Genomic DNA, 19,555 nt, shown 5'->3' with positions numbered 1-19,555 from the left:
TACGACCGATGAGTATTGAGAATGTCAGGAAGGGTGGACTTACTTAGTAAAACGAACTAACATTCGCCATTTTGAAATCAGCCCCGCCAAATTTGAAATTATTTGTCAGATATCAATGTACGATTCTTTCGTCGTCAAAGAATATTTTGGAAATTATTTAAACAGTCAATATATTCTTGTAATTTTGTGCTGTTTCAATGTATTTACAATCTGTTTAATAGTATGACGTGTGTATATGTACTTTTCCGATTAGATGGTAACACATATTTTACCGGTCGGTAAAATAAAGTAATAGCTAGTATTGCTAGATGGCGATAAATGTTTTACCAGTCGGTAATAAAATACAGATTTTCCAATATATTTTTGTTAAGGCGCGTATCGCTACAAACAGGGAATAAGTGCAGCTGCGGTTCGTTTGTTCCTTGTTCCCCGTTTCCGGTGTTTAGCAGTGATGCCAGGACGACATGGGATTTTCTCCCACGTGGGAGCCTCCGTGCGCATGCGCAAGCGACGTCACAGCTAGACGGCGGTTGTTTCCATGGACGTATCTACAATAGGTAAGCGTAAGGGCCTCCCCCCCTTTCCCAGTCGTTTCCCGCGTTTTTCGTTAAAATGAAGTTTCGTCGCTTAATGTTATATAATATATTGAATTGTAGTGGAATATTAGTGTATTACAGTGACAGAAATCAGAAAATGGATTATCAGCAGCCTAGTTCGAGTGAATTGGCGGATAAAAAGACTAGTAAAAAAGGGAAAGTACTCAAATTATCTTTACTAAAGAACAATATTTTCAAAGACTGCTTTTCTGCAGTTTTCCTTACTTCCGCAACAAATGTTGGTATTCATGTAATAAATCAGAGCTGCATATGTACAAAATAATAAAAAAACTATATATTCATTTATTTTCAGGTAAATATGATATTAAAAAAAAAAAAAATGTCCTCTTCCTGTAATTTCTATCGTATCTCAATTGTCACGGGGGCCTATGGGATATCTCATGTTTGAATGGAGTATATACGTTACTGAGGATTAAGTAATGCGCATGCGTGGGAAGAATCCCACGTCCTGGCATCACTGTTCAGATCCAAAATTAGTAAATAAAAGATGGTGGTAACGAGCAAGTTGTGCATCACATTGTCGCTAAGAAAATGTCTGCTAAAATGAAGTGGAAACGTAGAGGAATCGTGATTTCCGAAGAAAATTCAAGAGGCGTAGATACTTAGTGAAAACGACTTTTTTTTAGCTACTCTAATTATCGTGTAAATAGTGGGGTTTTTTTTTTTTTTTTTTTTTAAATTCTACTTACATTTACCAAAGTAAAAGAGGAGGGTAAGAGTGTAAGAGAGAAAGAGAATAAGAGATAGATAGAGAGAGAGAGAGAGAGAGAGAATAAAGTAGTGGGGAAAGAAAAGGAGAGAGTGAGACACGAAACGAGACCGAGGAAGAAGAGTGGAAGCCGAAAAGGAGGATATCTTGCTCCAGAGTTCACAGTAAGGTACAAATTCTCGCTATTTTTAGAATACGGCCGGACTGTCGATATTCATTCAAAGCTTCTGTCGACGTTATTCATTTTGGAGCATCAAATTTCAAGAGACTTTGACGAATAAGAGATCGAACCGATGATGATAGATATACATTTAATTAAAAATATGAAAGTAGAAAAGATAAGAATGAACTATCATACAAACAACACTTACAAAGTTAGTTTAATATTTTCATTAGAGTTAATAGTGAGACAATAGTAGACTTAATCGTTAAGCAAAATTATATTTGTAATTGATCGAAGAAGTAGATAATGTGTCATTAAAAGAAAATGACTTTTCTTAAATGCATGAATTGTGGTTGAATAATCATTAACGTAGTAAAGGATCCCTTTTGAATATCAAGATGCTATTTTTATCTGTGGAAACCTAAATACCGAATAGCACGCTCTCGTATGTGCGTTTAAACACACATCTACACGCTGACACACATTTTGCATTTTTCAATTGACAGTTGAGTTGAACTCGTTTAAAAGTAACGTTAATCCTTTTTGATTGCATCTTCTTCAATTCTTATTCGTTAAATTCTATTGTAAGAATGTATATCGTTCAATCGCAATGTTAGAAATGTTACAAAATCGAAGGAACACAGATAAGCAAGTAAGTATAGTTTTGATTTCTTCGAATAATTCAATCACCTGTTCGTGTAGGTTTCTATATATATATATAAGATCATAAGTACATAAGTATCAATATCATTTCAATTGGAAATTTCAATTTGTTATTTATTATTTTAGATAAGGTGCGCGCTTTTTAAGAGTAACGAGATACTATATGATACTATAATATGACGTGAATCACACACAGGCAGGATACCGTATTAGTACACCGTGTGACGTCATGACGTGGAGAACATCATCCTTAACCACGCACGTCACGCACCGCTTCATCCGACCTTCGTCCGAATACCAAAAGCTAGCTTTCCTTTCGCATTCCGCAACCTTGTAGCCTTTTTTTTTTCTATATTATATATATATGTATATATATATATAATAATAAAAATATATCTTCGATATTTGCAACCCTATTTGTTATAATGTTATTGTATAATGTAAAAATAATCGAGACTAGAATTATTTTCTCTTGAATTTATATTCGAACGTGTTTTAACCCCTATGGCTTCTCTTATCTTGTCACATTTCTAATCTTTTTTCAATTGGTATAAAGATATGGGAGTCATTAGGACGTCGGCCCTGAGGCGGCAGATCTCTGCCCACGCGACGGGTCTACGTGCTCTGCTAAAAATATCGAAAGCGCACTGATCAAGTATCGAGAATGATTTCGTACGTGCACGTGTTCTCTTGTGTTCTCTTGTGTTGTATACTCTCTATTAGTAATATCGATGATAGCAGTATTGTAGTATTAACTTTAAACGACAAATGTTCGGTTGAAAAGTCACAGACAGTAGTAGAGATGATATGTTTGCCCTCACCCCTGTAAGAACGGGAAAATGAACTCTGAGCATGAATGCATCGCCTTCTGAAATATGCAGACAGCATTGCGCTATGTATGCCAGTCACTGAAACTCTTTAGGGAAGGATGACTCTTCCCGACACGCGGAAATGCTTAAACGTTACCACTTAAACATGGTATATCACTCATTTTCCTTTCACAACGCCTTCTTTCAAATCTTCAAATGTTACTCCAATAATTTAATTCAATTAGAAATGAAAAAGTTTTGATTGGAAACTATGAATATATTACTACAAACTAGGTGACAAAAGTAATATAATTAATTACTCCTAGTTTCCAAGGCAAATGGCCAATCTTGGAATGTTCTAGGTGCGCTTGCCCGTAACTATTTTACGTATATATCAATATAGCTAAATAATACTAAAATACATAATAATAATAAAACGAGTAAGAGAAACGTTAAGAGAAACGTTAAGAGAAACGTTAAGAGAAACGTTAAGAGAAACTTAAGAAGGTCGGTTTTACCGCTCTCGGACATTGTTAAAATTGTATAAAGCGAGACGACTGTATTCGAGGTCTTAACGTTTTTAGACTAGTTCGTTCAATGAATTACGATATGTGTAAATGTTCAAGTTTCATTTCTTTGTCGCGTTGTAATGTAACAACAGCCCACTGTGGGCTGGCTAATAGTAACGTAACATTTTTGGCATAGGATATGCGGAAACTAACAATAAAGTTGAAAATATTGTAAGATCTTTTTCGATTTTTATATAATGTATTCTCGTATTTTAATAGAAGAAACTTCCTTCCTCTATATAAACGAATATAATGACGCAATAATTTATCTTCACGTCTCAATCATTTTAATCTAGCACAAAGTAATACGTTAACAAGACATTTTATTGACTCTAACGCTCTACTTGACGTTGAGTCGTAGTATACGTGTAGAGACACCTTACTCGGAAAGCTGGCACAGCACAATTGCACTTTTCAAAAGTACCAATCTAGCTAAGGAACACTCTGAACAACTCTTGAGAATTGACCTATCTTGCAACGTAGTCATTCTCATCACCTAAATATTAAGATTATTCATTATATTAATAAATACATCCGTATGAAATGAAACAAATTTGAAGAAATTTGAAAGTTTGTCAATGATTTCCTGGAGAAGCAATAGAACGTAGACGCGTATATATTCTTTGCAAGAAGATGCGAAGATGATATAGGGAGGGAGGGAGGGAGGGAGGGAGAGAGAGAGAGAGAGAGAGAGAGAGAGAGAGAGAGAGAGAGAGAGAGAGAGAGAAAGGAGCCCACCGACGTGGAGACACACGTTGCCGTCTCGGTGCTCGAAATAAACTCACCGCATTTTGTCTTTCTCTCTCAGCCCTACCAACTACTCGCTTTCACTTTTCTTCTTTAACACGTAAGCTTGGCTGGTTTAAAGCGCCTACTGTCATCCTCCTTTTATGAGGACAGGGACGAGTCGTTCCGACTGTTGGTCTCTTGCTGTTCTGACAGAGAAAAAGGATCACGCTTAGAGTCATTGCCACGAAACCCTTAAAAAACTATGCTAAAAGAATAAAAAGTAATAACGAGCTTTTTTTCCCCTACTTTTTTTTAGCTCATTCCTTTTAAAATCTCTTTTATCTTTGCTTTTAAATAACTTTATGCATTTACAACTTTTCCTTTGATTTTTTTTTCTTTTTGTTTTTTTTTTTGTTTTTTTTCTAGATAAACAACAATCAAGATGGTAGTGGGCGAAGCTAGTATACACAATATTATGGGAGGTATGGAGAGTACAGGTGGAGTGCGTCTTCATAATCACAAGAGGAAATTAAAACAAAGGTGAATTGTCTTTATCTTCTATCTACATATTTTTGCTTTATCATTAATTCTATTTTCTAATTGGCGAGTTTATAAGTTTGCCGAACGATAGGATAATAAAATAGGATCGGTGATGCGTTCACCAATTTATGAGTTTTGGCAACGATTCGTCGTGCGTGGCTCCTCCTCGGTATGCGCCGCGAGTTTTCTTTGATAATGATGATGATCATAATGATCATAATGATCATAATGATCATAATGATGATGATGATGATGATGATGATGATAATAATAGTAGTAGTAGAAAATCGCGTACGATTTGTTTCGACAAGCGGCGCCGGCTTTCCAAGTTCGCTGACACCTTTGATCGTTAACAATCCTAATATTGTAATATTTTTCAGGTTTGACATTATCAAAAAACTGGGCCAAGGAACTTACGGCAAAGTACAATTAGGAATAAATAAGGAAACAGGCCAAGAGGTAGCGATAAAGACAATAAAAAAATGTAAAATAGAGACAGAGGCTGATTTGATTCGAATAAGAAGAGAAATACAAATCATGTCAAGTGTGCAACATCCTAATATCATTCACATTTATGAAGGTGATAAAAACATGGGCGATTATTTATCATGAACAAGTTTTTCAAACTGTGAATTATTATTGAAACATTTAAATGTGTCTTTACCTTTGATAGTTTTCGAAAACAGAGAGAAGATGGTATTGGTTATGGAATATGCTGCTGGTGGTGAACTATATGATTATTTGAGCGAACGTAAAGTTTTGTCAGAACAAGAAGCACGAAGAATATTTCGTCAAATAGCAACTGCAGTTTTTTACTGCCATAAACATAAAATATGCCATAGAGATCTTAAACTAGAAAATATACTCTTAGATCAAATCGGAAATGCCAAAATAGCTGATTTTGGTTTGTCTAATGTATTCGACGAACAAAGATTATTGAGCACATTTTGCGGTAGTCCATTGTATGCAAGTCCTGAAATTGTTAAAGGTACGCCTTATCATGGACCTGAAGTAGATTGTTGGAGTTTAGGAGTTCTTTTATATACATTGGTTTATGGTGCCATGCCCTTCGATGGGTCCAATTTTAAGCGACTAGTCAAACAGATCTCCCAGTCTGATTATTTTGAACCCAAGAAGCCATCTCGTAAGTTTATTTTACTTATCAAACACGTATAACTTTTTTACCAGCAGAAAGTTTTCTAATTACCGTTCATTCTATTAGGGCATAAATGAACATAATTGTTCATTTAGTAATTTTTTTTTATTTCAGCTGCTTCCCCTTTAATTAGGGATATGCTCACAGCTTGTCCTGCTAGACGGGCAGATATAGAAAAGATTTGTAGCCATTGGTGGGTAAATGAAGGTTACGAACAAAATTGTCTCGACATTGCAGAAGATCTTGCTGCGCAAACTCCTGTGCGACTCGATTTGTTACTCTCCTTGGTACCACAATCGGCTAGTGCTGAGAAATTACTTGTAGGTGATCAACAAACGAGCGGAGATGTGGCAAATAATATGTCTTCCGAGACCCTAGTACCTACGAGATGTCACTCCGTTGGTAGTCTAATGGAATTTGATCAAAATAATTCAGATAGACGTATAAGAGAATTACTCGAGGATGAAAATCAAGGAGGAGAAGGAGAAGGAGCAGCAGCAGCAGCAGCAGCAGCAGCAGCTACGGATGCGAAAAGAAAATTAGAAACAACGCCGTCGATGGACGAGACGATCGCGGCTACTGTTAAAAAGAAAGAAAGGTCTAGAAGAAAAGAAAGATCAGACGAAAGAGAGCCTAGGATGTATAGATCAACGTCCAGGCATCATTCAGCACCAATTCCAAATTCCATAATGGAAGAAACAATGGAAGTAGAGCCTACAGCGACTGTAACTGTTCCTACAAGTAAGACTGTTGATTTAAATAAATTAAATGAGGCAGCTTGTTTAGAATTAATAGAAGAATCTAAAGAAAAATCACCTAGCAAAGAAAGAAGTAAGACGCCTGTACCTATGGAACACGAACAATTACCCAAAGATATGTCTGCTAAGAATATTGAAAGATATTGCGATACTAGTCAAAATGAAAACATGGAAAGTATGTTACAAGATAAATACTTGAAGGAATCTGAAGAAAAAGTAAGTAATCTTCAACAAACTATAGCTTCTGTAGAAAGGAATAAAAGTACACATGCATTACCAAATAAAATATCGTCGAGTAATAAGAAATTAATAAATGATACTTCCAATATAAATGTGCCAAATAAAGATAATTTAAGTAGTAACAAATTGGAAATGAATGACTCTCATCAATCAGTTTCGGATGATACGAAACAAATCAAATCTATGGATAAAGAAATAAAGAAATTAAAAGAAAAAGCGTTGTCTCTTGATTTTGAACTTGGCAACGAAGTTGTTGAAGATGTACTTGCGAAACCAGTTGAAAGACGGCGATCGAGAATTTTTGAAACTGCTGAAAAGTTTAATCAAATGTCATCTTCATTAGAAAATGATAAACCCAAAAAGATTTTCATTCCTGGTGTTAATGTTGGTGGTGCCAAGCGTGCCTTTGAACGCAAAGCAAGTCTTACGTCTGGTACCACCATTACACCAGTTAAACATAATGCTTCTAAAGTTATTATCGATGTAGAGAAAAATCCGACAAAATAGAAGATAAATCTTCTAAACTTAATCAGGCTACTAGTATAGATACAGAGGAAAAATCGATTAAACTAAGAGATGAAGCTAAGAAACGAGCAGTAGACATAATATCTGGTGCAATTGGTAAACCGCCTGTGCTTAGAAAAGTTAATGGTTCTCCACCAACATCACCTCAAAATCAAGAATCTAAGAAGATAGGATTGAAGATACCGGTTGGTTCTTCGAACGATGTTAAATCTGCTACTACGGTATCGGCGGCATCCGCTCCTTCAACTGAAAATACATTTTCATTTGACAATAATTCCATATCGTCGTCCGATATTACAGTGAGTTATATTCACTTTAATTTTCTATTTCATAATTTTCTATTTCAAAAGTGATATTTTATTCATTATTTTCTTATTTTTCAGACACCACCTAGTACATGTGAATTATCCGATAAGAATAATTCACAAGTAACAGCAGAAGAGCCAAAGTTGTCTAGTAAAATGGAAATAACACTTAAAAGTGCCACTTTACCACGACCACGTAAAACAAGTAAAGCGGAAATTACATTATCAGGGCATAAGATTTCAGATGCAGTTGCTTTTAAATCAGAAGTAGAAGCTAAAGTCGATGCTTTCCCTACACAAAAGTTAAGAACGCAAAAATCTGAAATAGCATTTCCTGTGGCGGCTGCTGCAGTGGTTCCACAAGCAAATAGAAGTTCTAGTCTAGAACCAGAAATAAAACCAAAAGTTCAACCACGCGAAAGGATCATTCCTATCCAGGTAATTGTTTTTGTTTTTTGCTTTTTCACTAAATAAAATAATCAATATACCTATTATAATCTTTTATATCTTAATAATAATAATAATAATAGGTTGAACCAGACCATCAACATGCACCACAACAATCATCATCTACCCCTCCTAAACCTCCGATGCCACAAAGATCAATGTCCCAGCGATCAGGATCTTTATCTCGTCAATCAACGGCAGACTCTGATACTGACAGTGCTCTTGGTTCAACGATAGGACCAGAACCAATAAGGAAGAGCCCAAGGGAATATATAATTCCTATTGCTGTAGAGGGTGGTGGTTATGTTACACCTAGATCTGGAAGCGTAGAACCAGAAAGTAAGACTAGCACACCAACTGGTAGTACAAATGCAGCACCAAGATCATCCAGATTTAATAGACCGAGAAGAATGAGTTCTCTTTTATCTGATGCTAGTGAAGATGAATCGCCATTTTCTACTTTACATAGGTAATATTGTCTTTTATCTTAAATCTTGTTATAATAACTCGTGTGATAAAATGTACAAAAAAAAACAAAAAAAAAAAAAAGCCACATATTATACATTTTGCAGAGATAGCGAAGATCTTTTACAAAGGCATATGCACAGATTAAGAAGTTCTCGGCCATCTAGACAACCATCCGAACATGGCGATAGTTTATCTTCCGGCGAAGATGACGACGACGATGGTTTCGAACTATTAACAGCTGAAAATTTGTTTTCTACGTTATTATCTAGAGTACGAAGTTTAACACAGAGACTTAACGTTGATGATACCAGAGGAAATAGTTTTCCAAGTAGCCGATTATTGGGACGACTTGGTGTTAATTCGCCACAAAATTTTTGGAGTCATAATAAACCCCTATCAAGGTAATTTAACAAATGACTTAATTAGATATTATTTTACGTGACTATACATATGCATGTAATATGTGATATGTAATATGTGATATGTGATACATAATCATATGTAGAAGAAATAAATTAGTAAGTAAAGTATTTCTTTGTCTCTAACGGCAATGGTATCATTGCTCATTTATGCAAGCCACGAGAGTTACTTTGAAACAAGGACCGTGACAACGTGAGTTCGATTTAAGGACATAATAAAATTATATTTTATTTCGTTTCATTTGCAATGCCATTGTATATTCAGCACGTGGTGGTGGTGGTAGTAGTGGCACGCATAATACAGAAATAAGTGAGCTGAAAATACTTTCAATCTGTTCATAGATATACTGGCACCCTTTTTTATGCACTACCCTTTCATTTGATTACTCTCCTGCTCTCTCTCTCTCTCTCTCTCTATATATATTGTAAATTAAGAAGATATTTAATCTTGGTATAAATCAATAATGATATAATTATTAATGATGACATAAATAAATACTTAGCCAATATCGTTATAAAATTAAAGGAGAAACTTTGTTTTTCTTATTACCACAGGCGACTTTCGGAATCGCAGTTCAAACATTCTCTGAGTAGCCGTGACACCGATATATTTGGTAGAAAGGATTCTACCAGTTCATTAAATCCTAGCTCTCCTAATAGTCCAAGCTCTCACAATGCACCTTCTTCAAGGGAGAGTGTTTTCGAAATAGGAAGCAATACATTACCACGAGGTAAGGATATTAATATTATACATAATTATCCTACAATTTACCGTGGAATTACCTGTAAAACAATCAAATCATAATAATATCTATTCGAAATAGTGTTTTAAAATAAACAAGCTTATTGAAATAATAAAAGGTGTCTAATAACAGGTGTCCCACTGTGAAATGTATAAATTAAAATATTTGATGTTGTATGGTGTTAACACACGTTTTCACAGTAGTTACACATTATACATAATATAAATGTAGCGCACATTGCTGCGGCTATCTACGTAAAGTAGATTATTTATTACTGAACAAATCTGTTGTGAAGAAATCTGCTGTGAAAAGGTGATACTATTATTATGCTATTTTGTCACTGGTTAAGAAGAATATTATCCGTGTGAGAAAATGCTGGATTGTATTCAGTATGCATTATTTCCTAGTACCTAGCTGTTGTCGAGTCGTTGATAGACAGAGCATATCTTTTTCTGTTTATTTTATTGATTTACCTATTGTTTTTTATTTTTTATTTTCTCCAATTTATTCCTTTGATGATTTACTTGCCTGACGATGTTTTGCAACTTTTGACTACTAACATTTTTTAGAATAACTAGATGGTTCATGTTTGGCACAGGTGGGTAGACATTTGCCTTTTTTTTCTGTTCTTTTTTCTTCGCGAATGTAATTTCTTTTTTAAATATATACTTTACTCCTTGTCTAAACTAGTATATTTATTTTTTATAATTAAATTATTTCATTAATTTTATACAATTATATACTATTAGCAATAATTGCTACATCAATTAAGTTTTTTTATCATCAATCTTACATATATATATATAAATATTTATTATTTAATATAGAACTCGTTTACCTTAAAAGGTAAACGCGTTTATCAAAATTGTTTATTAAATCTAGGACTTGTATGCCTTGTCATGAATCATTAGTAGATAGTTTATATTAAAACTACACAAAATAATGTCTACATTAGGATATTTAATAATAACATAAGTACACAAAATATCCTTAATAGTAATAAAAACAGAAAGAAAGAAAGAAAAAGGTCGTAAAATCAACCGTAAACTCACTTCGCCTGACATAGAACCTTTGTAATACGCAGTAGTTGTTGCAATGCTGTTGTTGATTTATACTATCCTTTATAACACATTAGCGAAAGAACCTTTCATCTACCTATTTATATATATATATATATATATTGTATTAAGATACAGAGCATGAATCTACACACATCCATAAAGAAATATACAAAAGATATTAAATTCCACTTTCCAAGACAGAGAGAGATCCATATAGTTCGAACTTATGCATTATTTTACGTCTATCGTCGACTCTTCAATCAGTAATTACATTTAATATATTTATTACCACTGATTGATATTAAGGAGATTATATTTTTCACTTAAAGTCTATATTTCAAAGTAATCTATTTAAATGATCGATAAATAAATGGATTAATTTTGTGTTAGACGACGAGATTATGAATAACGTTACGTTCATTATTATTCAAATAAATCATTTATTTGGATTATTAAATTGATCAAATAATGAATATACTCCTAATATCATATCAAAGTAATTCTATGAGATTTTGAGCAATATTGTTTATTAAAGATGTATTTAGCAATATTTCAATGGTCTTAGTTTAATAATACGTATTGACGGACTTTTATAACGGTTGTTGCAGCGACCGTGCGAGTGACTCTACGTAGGCGGACTGACGGTAATCCCCAATAGAAACATACCAAGTTAGGTACTATATTATATCTAATTTAGTAAATGTGACCAGAGATGGTCCTTCTCATATAAATATTGAGTTATTTCATCACATACACTTTCTTTTCGAATTCCTCAAACATTCGTTGATCTTATATGACCTCGTTCATATATTACTGTATCAAACAGTAACATCATCACAATAATATATATATAACATTTTCTTGTTATTTCTTTTATCTTTTTTTTTCTTTTTTCTTTTTTTTTCTTTTTTTCTTTTTTTTTTCTTTTTTATATATATATAATATATGTAGCTGTTTAACAGAAAGTTTCATAAGAAGAAGCACACATATTTATTTTAACAGCTCGTAAGCGTGTGTGCACTAAAAAGGCTGTTGCAATTAAAAAGGCATTAGACGACGAAAATTAATTTCTATTATTTATTTTAACATGCAAGCATGTGTATATGTTTATTTATTTATTATATATATATATGAGAAAAAATTATATAAGGGAAGAAGAAAAAAGAAGATTAAAAATAAGAAATAAAAAATCTTTATTTTTTTTTTTTTCAATTCAAATATATGCTGACATGTTAATTATAGTTGAAATTTATAGAAAAAAAAAAAAAGAAAATCTAGCAATCGACAGTTATAAATGTGATATCAAATAAAATGAGAAAACGTAGAAAATGAATAATCGTACTACTATGCCTGCTAAACGTTATTGGCGAATAAACTAATCGTTGACGTATTGTAAAAACAAACAGTTGTTATGAAAAAAAAAGAAGAAAAAAAGCAATTTTTGAAATGAGATTTGTAGGGAGGGTGTTATTAAGTTGTATATGTGGTAAACTGAAGCTAACACTTGTATGTAATGGCTGATATTTGTTGTGTTTTAAGAGTTTAAATAACAGTGTTTTATTATTACTTCTCATTCTCTGTCAGCATGCTTTAATATAATGCTATTTACACATATTATATTTAATATTATAAATATTGCATTATATATATATATATACAATTCTCTTGAATTTATATTTACTCATTTAACACATTGTGATTTAGAAAAGTATGACGACAGAAATTATATATTTATTCTTAGCGTGTATCTCTTTGATCTATTGCAGTTATGTCTTCTTGATATGTTAATTGTCTGTCTGTATAGTCTACTACATTTATCATTTCTAAAACTGTTAAGAAGTCAATCTTTTGTGTGCATGTGATTGTTAAATGAGTACACAATAAATATATATATACACACACACACACACACATTTTTTTCATTTGCTTTATATATATATATATATATCTATATATAATAAATTTTATATATGTATATATAAACAAAACACACACAGATATACAATATAAAGAAATACAGTGGGGCTAGAGAAAACAAGAGTATGAGTGAGAAACTAAATCTGTATGTGTATGTGTTTAAATGAGAGAGAAAACACTAGAAGCAGACAGATAGAGACATTGACAAAAAAACTTATTTACCTTGAATGCATATTTTCAGTCATATTTTTTACGTACGTACGTACGAGTTGTTTAGAAAAAAAAAAAAAAAAGGAAAAAAAATGAATAATATTTATTATAAATTCTTCCACTATTCTAAGTCTAACATAAGTCATTATATTTACCTCCAGCGGTCTTGGAATGATTCATTGAAAATATGCATCATGTTGTATAAATTAGTGTTCCACGTATATATTAATGGGGGGAAACTTCTAAATATATATATATGTAATAATTTGGGATATTTTTAAGACAGAGAGAGAGGGGGAGAGAGAGAGAGAGAGAGAGTTAACATTATTTATTAATTTTTCGACAAATTTTATAAGAAAGTTTTATGTATGTAGAAATAAAGGAGTGTAATTATTAATATTGGAGGTATTTTTCACATATCCTTGTTAAAAATCCAATTGTTTCTTCTTTTTTGTTTGTTTTTTGTTTGTTTGTTTAACAGCCGTTTGTAAGTAGTATTCGCATAGACATTATCTCCATTTTTTGCAGATAAAGTAGAACATGAAGACATAGAAGCGGAGGCGGTACAAATCAGAAAAGAGGCTCAAGAATCCTTAGAACAGAATTTTACTCCTAGTTTGGCAAGAAGATTAAGCAGACAATTTATAGAACAAACTAGACAATCATTACCACCGAGATCGCCATCAATATCATGTGAGAAATATTATCAATCTCCTACTAGGGAAAATGTAAGTTTAATAGATACACAGGATGGTATTAAAAGGCATTCTAGTTCAACAACATCATCAGATCAAACGGAATATAGAAGTAGATCGGCAGATAGAAATATTCGAAGAACCAATAGTTTGTTGGAAGCCGGAAATAAAGCGGATAAACCAGATTACAGATTTTCTAGAAGAAGTATCAGTCTATTTGATGACGACGATCATTTCTTATCACTTCCAAGACAAGTTATGACTCTTGGGAGAAAATATAAAGAAAGTGGAGGAAAATTGAATTCTGGGAATACTTGGAGAGATACTTTTAACGTTCATAGAACTGATAAAATACAAGAAGAGTCTCTAGAAGATACATCACAATTTTCTAAAGAAATTGTTAAAAACAGTACGGATAATAATAACGTAGACATCATTGGTTCAACAATGTCCTCCGAATGTACCTCAATATCAATATGTAATTCAAATACTAATTTAGTTGATACTACATCTAGCATATCTAATACATCACCTGTTGATTCCTCATCAAACATATTAATAATTGATTGTGCTAAATCACCGCAGCAGAACAACAGAATGGAGTCATCGAAAAATTTTGAAAATAGATTATTGGCAGCGGAAAATTTAATAAAGGAATCTAAATTGAAAAATTTAGGACCTATGAAATTTGATCCAAATTTAAATAGTAATTACAAAGAAACAGACAAATGCGACAAAGAATCTTTAAGTTCAATATCAGATGCACCTAATGTAAACAACGTATGTAAACGACGTAGTTGCATTCCAAGTTTAAGATTACGATCTGGTTCTTTAACAAGAGAACCTTGTATAGATAGTGATAGGAGAAAATCATTTGCCGGATCGCAAAGCGCTCTTTCTAACATGACAAGACCTATGTCGCCAGAAAAATCTATTTTAAGTAAATTCTTTCGAGCTGCTGGTGGTAGTAATAAAGAAAATGATTCCAAGGACAAATGTGAAAAACCAAAGCAACATCGAATTTCACGATTCTTACGACCAGACTTTTTCGATACTCCAAGAGAAGAAAGTCGCTACGTTAAAGAAAAAGAAGCTCAAAAAGCTGCAGAAAACGAACGAAGAAAATCTAGATTTATGAAAAAGAAAAATGACAATAAAAGTACTACTCACGAGTCTAAATCAGAAATAAAGCCAGACAAGGAATTGAAGAATGAAATGAATTCACTTAAAAAAGATAAGTCTAAGTCTGATAATTTGTCGGACGATAAATCTAACAAAGAGGATAATTCTAATGTTAAATTTGAAAGACAACAATCGTCGAGAAGTAGTAGTTTTCTACATTCTTTGGAAAAAAATTGGAAAAGTTTCGTGTAACAGATGATACATCTAAATCTTCTAATGCTGGTGGCATTATGATTGATCAAAAAGTAAGAGCTTTGAGAGAAAACTCAGCACCACCATCAGATTCTTTATTCACGGAATCAAATTTAATTAAAAGAGCAATTAGCGTTGAGGATTTGCCATTGGCGAAAGAACATTCTCTTAATGGTAATAGGAAAAGTAAAGTATCGTCTGTCTTAGGATTGTTTAAAAGTTCTGCTGATGTCAAACAACATTCAAACGCGACCAAATCACAAAGTACTTTAATGAGTAAGTTAAAGAAAAGCCCTCCCAAAGTTATCAAAGCAGATACTACTTTGGCAAACGAAGATTTGACATCATCGACAAGTAAAATTCCAATGAAAATGATTAAAAATGATTCTAGATCAATTAAAAAGCCTATTATAGAAAGTAAAAAGACTTTGGACAATACTACTGTAACGGAATCCAAAAAGCCGCTGTACAAAGACAAAGACAAAGACAAAGACAAAGACAAAGTAAAAGAAAGAGATACGAATATGAAAGACAAAAAGTTGTCTAACGAAAAACAATCAAAAACAAATGTAGAAGATGAGTCGCAAGTAATAAATAAATCATCATCTTCAATGGAAATTTCAACGATTGACAAAGAAATAATAGCAGTTAAGAAAACAAATTCTTGCAAGAAAGAAGATGCTGAAGTTACTACTAAAGCTATTTCTAATACTTTAGAAAGTCGTAATAAAATAATGGACAATGTTTCTTTAGAAGAAGGAAATAGTAGCAGTAAACAAGAAAATAAGATAATTAAAACGAAAAAGAGCATAGGATCTGTAAAAAAGATCAATACTACTAGTAGTAGTGCACTACCCACGAAATCCGAGAAAGAAGAAAATGGTGATAGAAAAAAAGGGATCGAAAATTAGTAAGTTAAAGGAGTCCCCCTCTCAAAAAGAAGAGACTGCTGAAGGTACTAAGAAGAAGAAAATTGTACGTGTCGTTAAAAAGGTTGTGAAAAAATCGTTAGAAAATTCTGATGCTAAATCGGAAGAAAAAAGAAAAATGACAAAAGCAGCAATCGGAAAGGGGGGTAATGTTTCGCCTAAGAAAGAAAAGAGTCCTGAAGTTCCTGTCTTTAATGTTGATCATTCGAACGAGCGTAATTCTGATTTACTTCATTTATCCAAAATTACGACTAACGATTGTTCAACTCAAGAAACATATACAAAGTTGAAAGCGAATCTCTCTTCCGTTGATTCTATATCAAATAAGTCAGAATTGGCATGTGGAAATAATTCAAGTCAAAATGTTGATAATATTCAAACAAATACTACGGATTCTGATACTAGTCAAATAAAATATACTGAGTCGCGATTTAACAGAGGAAATTTAAAGCTTGATTTATCTAAAATACCTCAACATGCATTTAGAAATGCTACTACCAATGCCAATACCTCTAAAAAGGAATCCCCAAAATCAGAATTAATGACAGTAAATGCTAACGCGTCATCTCGATCTTTGAAAATAAACGAAAGTAGTACTGCTGCCGATATTTCGTCAGAAAAGTTTATAGATTCTTTATCAAAAATGACACATCATGCAACTATCACTGGTAACAAAATAATTATTGATAAGCCACTGAGAGCTAAGGATGTTGATGAATTGAAAAAAGAGGTAAATGAATGTACAAGACTTATCGAAAATCAGATAGACTTGCATAATGATGTAACGCAATCGCAATCGCAGTCGCAATCTAACGAAGATATTGTCGAAGAAAAAGAAGACGAAATTAATGCAAAATACCCTGCTTCAAATATGATTGAAGAAACCATATCTGTAGATAAAATAAATGATGAAATAGATAAAAAGGATAGTTTGAAAGATACAATGCAATCTACTAATGTGGATAATACATATGCAGATGAAATAACTTCACCCATCGATGAACCAGATAGTTTTGATTCATGGTCTATATGCTCGGCTGATTTGAATCACACGAGAGTCGATTTAAGTTCACCAACTTCACCATCGTATTCTCTTTTTTCGCGTGGAGATCAAGGAGAATCTGTAATAGATAGAATACGAAGGAGAAGTTTTTATTTAAGATTTAATGATAGAAGAAGGCCTTCTTTAACGGTACCACCACCAGGAGTAACTTTACCAAGGAAATATAGTTTTAGTAGTTCAAGAGATAAAGGAGATCATCGTAGTAAATTGAATAGTTATCCTTCATCTAATAAGAAATTCATGCAAAGAAGTTATAGTTTACACAACGACGATATCAATTCATTTAGAAAATCACCTATTGATAAAGAAAAATACACAGATTTAGTATCGTATAATAATACAGAAGTTAAGACACCTATTGATCATTATAGTAGTAATTATTCACATTCAACGTACGATCCATTACGAAAATATTTAACATCTCCAACATTAGAATTATCTACAGCACATAAAAGGTACCACCACCACCACCACCACCACAGTACAGATTTTAGTACGGACGATGAGTTAGAAACATATAGAAATTCTTCTTTGAATTCTATATTAAATAACAATCCGGTTGAATTTTATGCAAGTAGAAATTCTAGTATGCTACCGAGAAAGTATGGATCTACTATTACCGCATCGGAACCAAAGACAGTAGAATATTATGAAGAATTGTTGTCTCCAAGTAATCCAGAATATCTAACTGCACGAAAATCTCCAATGTCTAATGATTATCTAAACAGATGCGAAAATGGATATCACAATACTCATTCGGTTAAGCCTAATAAGACGTCGTCGTCGTCGTTGTTGTTGTTGTCGTCGTCGACGTCGTCATCGTCGTCGTCGTCGTGTATAGCTAAAACAAGAACTGAATTCACAGAAGATATTAATAAAGAACTTGAAGAACAAGGAAGGTATTTATTATTTATTATTCTATATCATTTCTTATATAAATCAAAGATTTTTTTCTTATTTTTCTTCTTATTAATATTGCAATTTTTCAGAATAACAAATCGATGTAATAGCGAGTCTAAAGATTTGCCTTCAACTTCTTCATCAGATTTTTAATAAAAATCAATAAAGAGGATTTTATTAAATATAAGCAACAATAATAAGAGAGATGTGTGCACTCTTTTATATTATATACATATTTTAATCCAGTTAAAAAGTATATAGTACTCAAGTGCTATACTATTCTGTCATTGCCTATTTCTCTCATAGATTTTTCAACAGCATCACCAACAATGTTAAGTTTTATTTCAATAGATTACTATATTATTACTATTATTTCAATCACGAATATTCTACCAAAATAAATATCTTTAAAATATTTAAAACCTGATGAAAGCAATCATTTTAATGTTATACTATTTTTATATATAACAAATACATGTTAAGTATCTATACTCGTATATTTCAAGCTTCTTTGTATGATAAGAGTTTTGTTGCAGACACAATATACTACCTATAATATATGGAGAAATAAGAAGAAAGTTCAAACTAAATGAAATTGTCGCATGTGTTATTCAAATGTTTTATCACTTTTATTGCCAGTAAGATTACGTTGTTAGATAAATTTATCATGGATTCATCAGTGACATTAATATTCACATATCTTTCTTTTTATAATAGCTCTAAACAACAAGCTATATGTATACAATATATTTGTAATGCTTCTATTTATGAAAAAAGAAAGGTAAAAGGTTTTGCAAGAAGAAAAAATAATTAAAATAATTAAAATTAAACAATACGACATCAAAATGCAAATAGAATTAGTATGGCATACAAGTGCGTTCTTATTAAGAAAATTCCAACATATAGTTTATTGATATCAAATTCTATTGTATAACATATATAGCATATTATTGTGTTTCCCATTATAGTAACATTGTTTTATTGAGAATATTGTAAGTTATGATGTAAGTGCGGCGGCGGCGGCGGCGGCGGCATTGTATATAATATTCACATTCAAGTTTGTTTTCTTATTTTTGAGGGCTTTTGTAACATCAACTAAATCTAAATATAATATTTAGATTATTACTTATTTCAACGTAAACGTATACATTCGACAAGAAAATAAAGACAAAATTGTATTAACTCGAGTATTTTAATAATGTGCTTTTTATTGCATACGCTCAGAAACGTTTACGAATAATTTAAAAAAAAATTAAAAAGAGAACAAAATTGATAATAACGATATATGTAAAAATACTTTTTGAAATGATGAGAAACAAAGTAGAGCTTTGATTCCTTGTAGCAATGTTGCCTTATATTTAAAAAGACGATTGTGCTGGTTGGATCAATCAAGAAGCGAAAAAAGTTGATGTTTGTATAGAAAAGCCTCTGGCTGATCAACCAAAGTCTTCCGCTTGTTATGTATGTGTTTTCTATTGATATACACATTTTAAATAAATATTAATAATCGAATGACTATATATTTCTTCTCCACATTTAAGCAACT

The 19,555-nt window shown here is 32.2% G+C and overlaps 1 protein-coding gene and 1 long non-coding RNA gene across 2 annotated transcripts; both read left to right on the top strand.

The window, feature by feature from the left end:
- Nucleotides 1-45: 45 nt before the first annotated feature.
- On the top strand, nt 46-1,296 carry LOC149033597 (uncharacterized). The gene is made up of 3 exons (XR_016176778.1): nt 46-557; nt 668-834; nt 910-1,296. It is a non-coding gene; the product is annotated as an uncharacterized LOC149033597 (long non-coding RNA).
- On the top strand, nt 1,109-19,521 carry Nuak1 (Nuak family kinase 1). The gene is given in 15 exon segments (XM_015324952.2): nt 1,109-1,495; nt 4,686-4,799; nt 5,180-5,379; nt 5,473-5,943; nt 6,070-7,440; nt 7,443-7,777; nt 7,862-8,221; nt 8,314-8,699; nt 8,803-9,099; nt 9,275-9,310; nt 9,673-9,848; nt 13,577-15,088; nt 15,091-16,007; nt 16,009-18,008; nt 18,099-19,521. Coding segments are annotated over 14 exon segments (8,223 nt in total). The 5' UTR covers nt 1,109-1,495; nt 4,686-4,701; the 3' UTR covers nt 18,163-19,521.
- Nucleotides 19,522-19,555: the final 34 nt, after the last annotated feature.

The sequence above is a fragment of the Polistes dominula genome, unplaced genomic scaffold (genome assembly GCF_049000335.1).
Source record: "Polistes dominula isolate Pdom_NZ unplaced genomic scaffold, Pdom_raw_medaka contig_28, whole genome shotgun sequence".
Taxonomy (NCBI): Eukaryota; Metazoa; Arthropoda; class Insecta; order Hymenoptera; family Vespidae; genus Polistes; species Polistes dominula.
The sequence above is the reverse complement of the archived record's forward strand: the minus strand, read 5'-3'. Positions and strand labels throughout refer to the sequence as shown.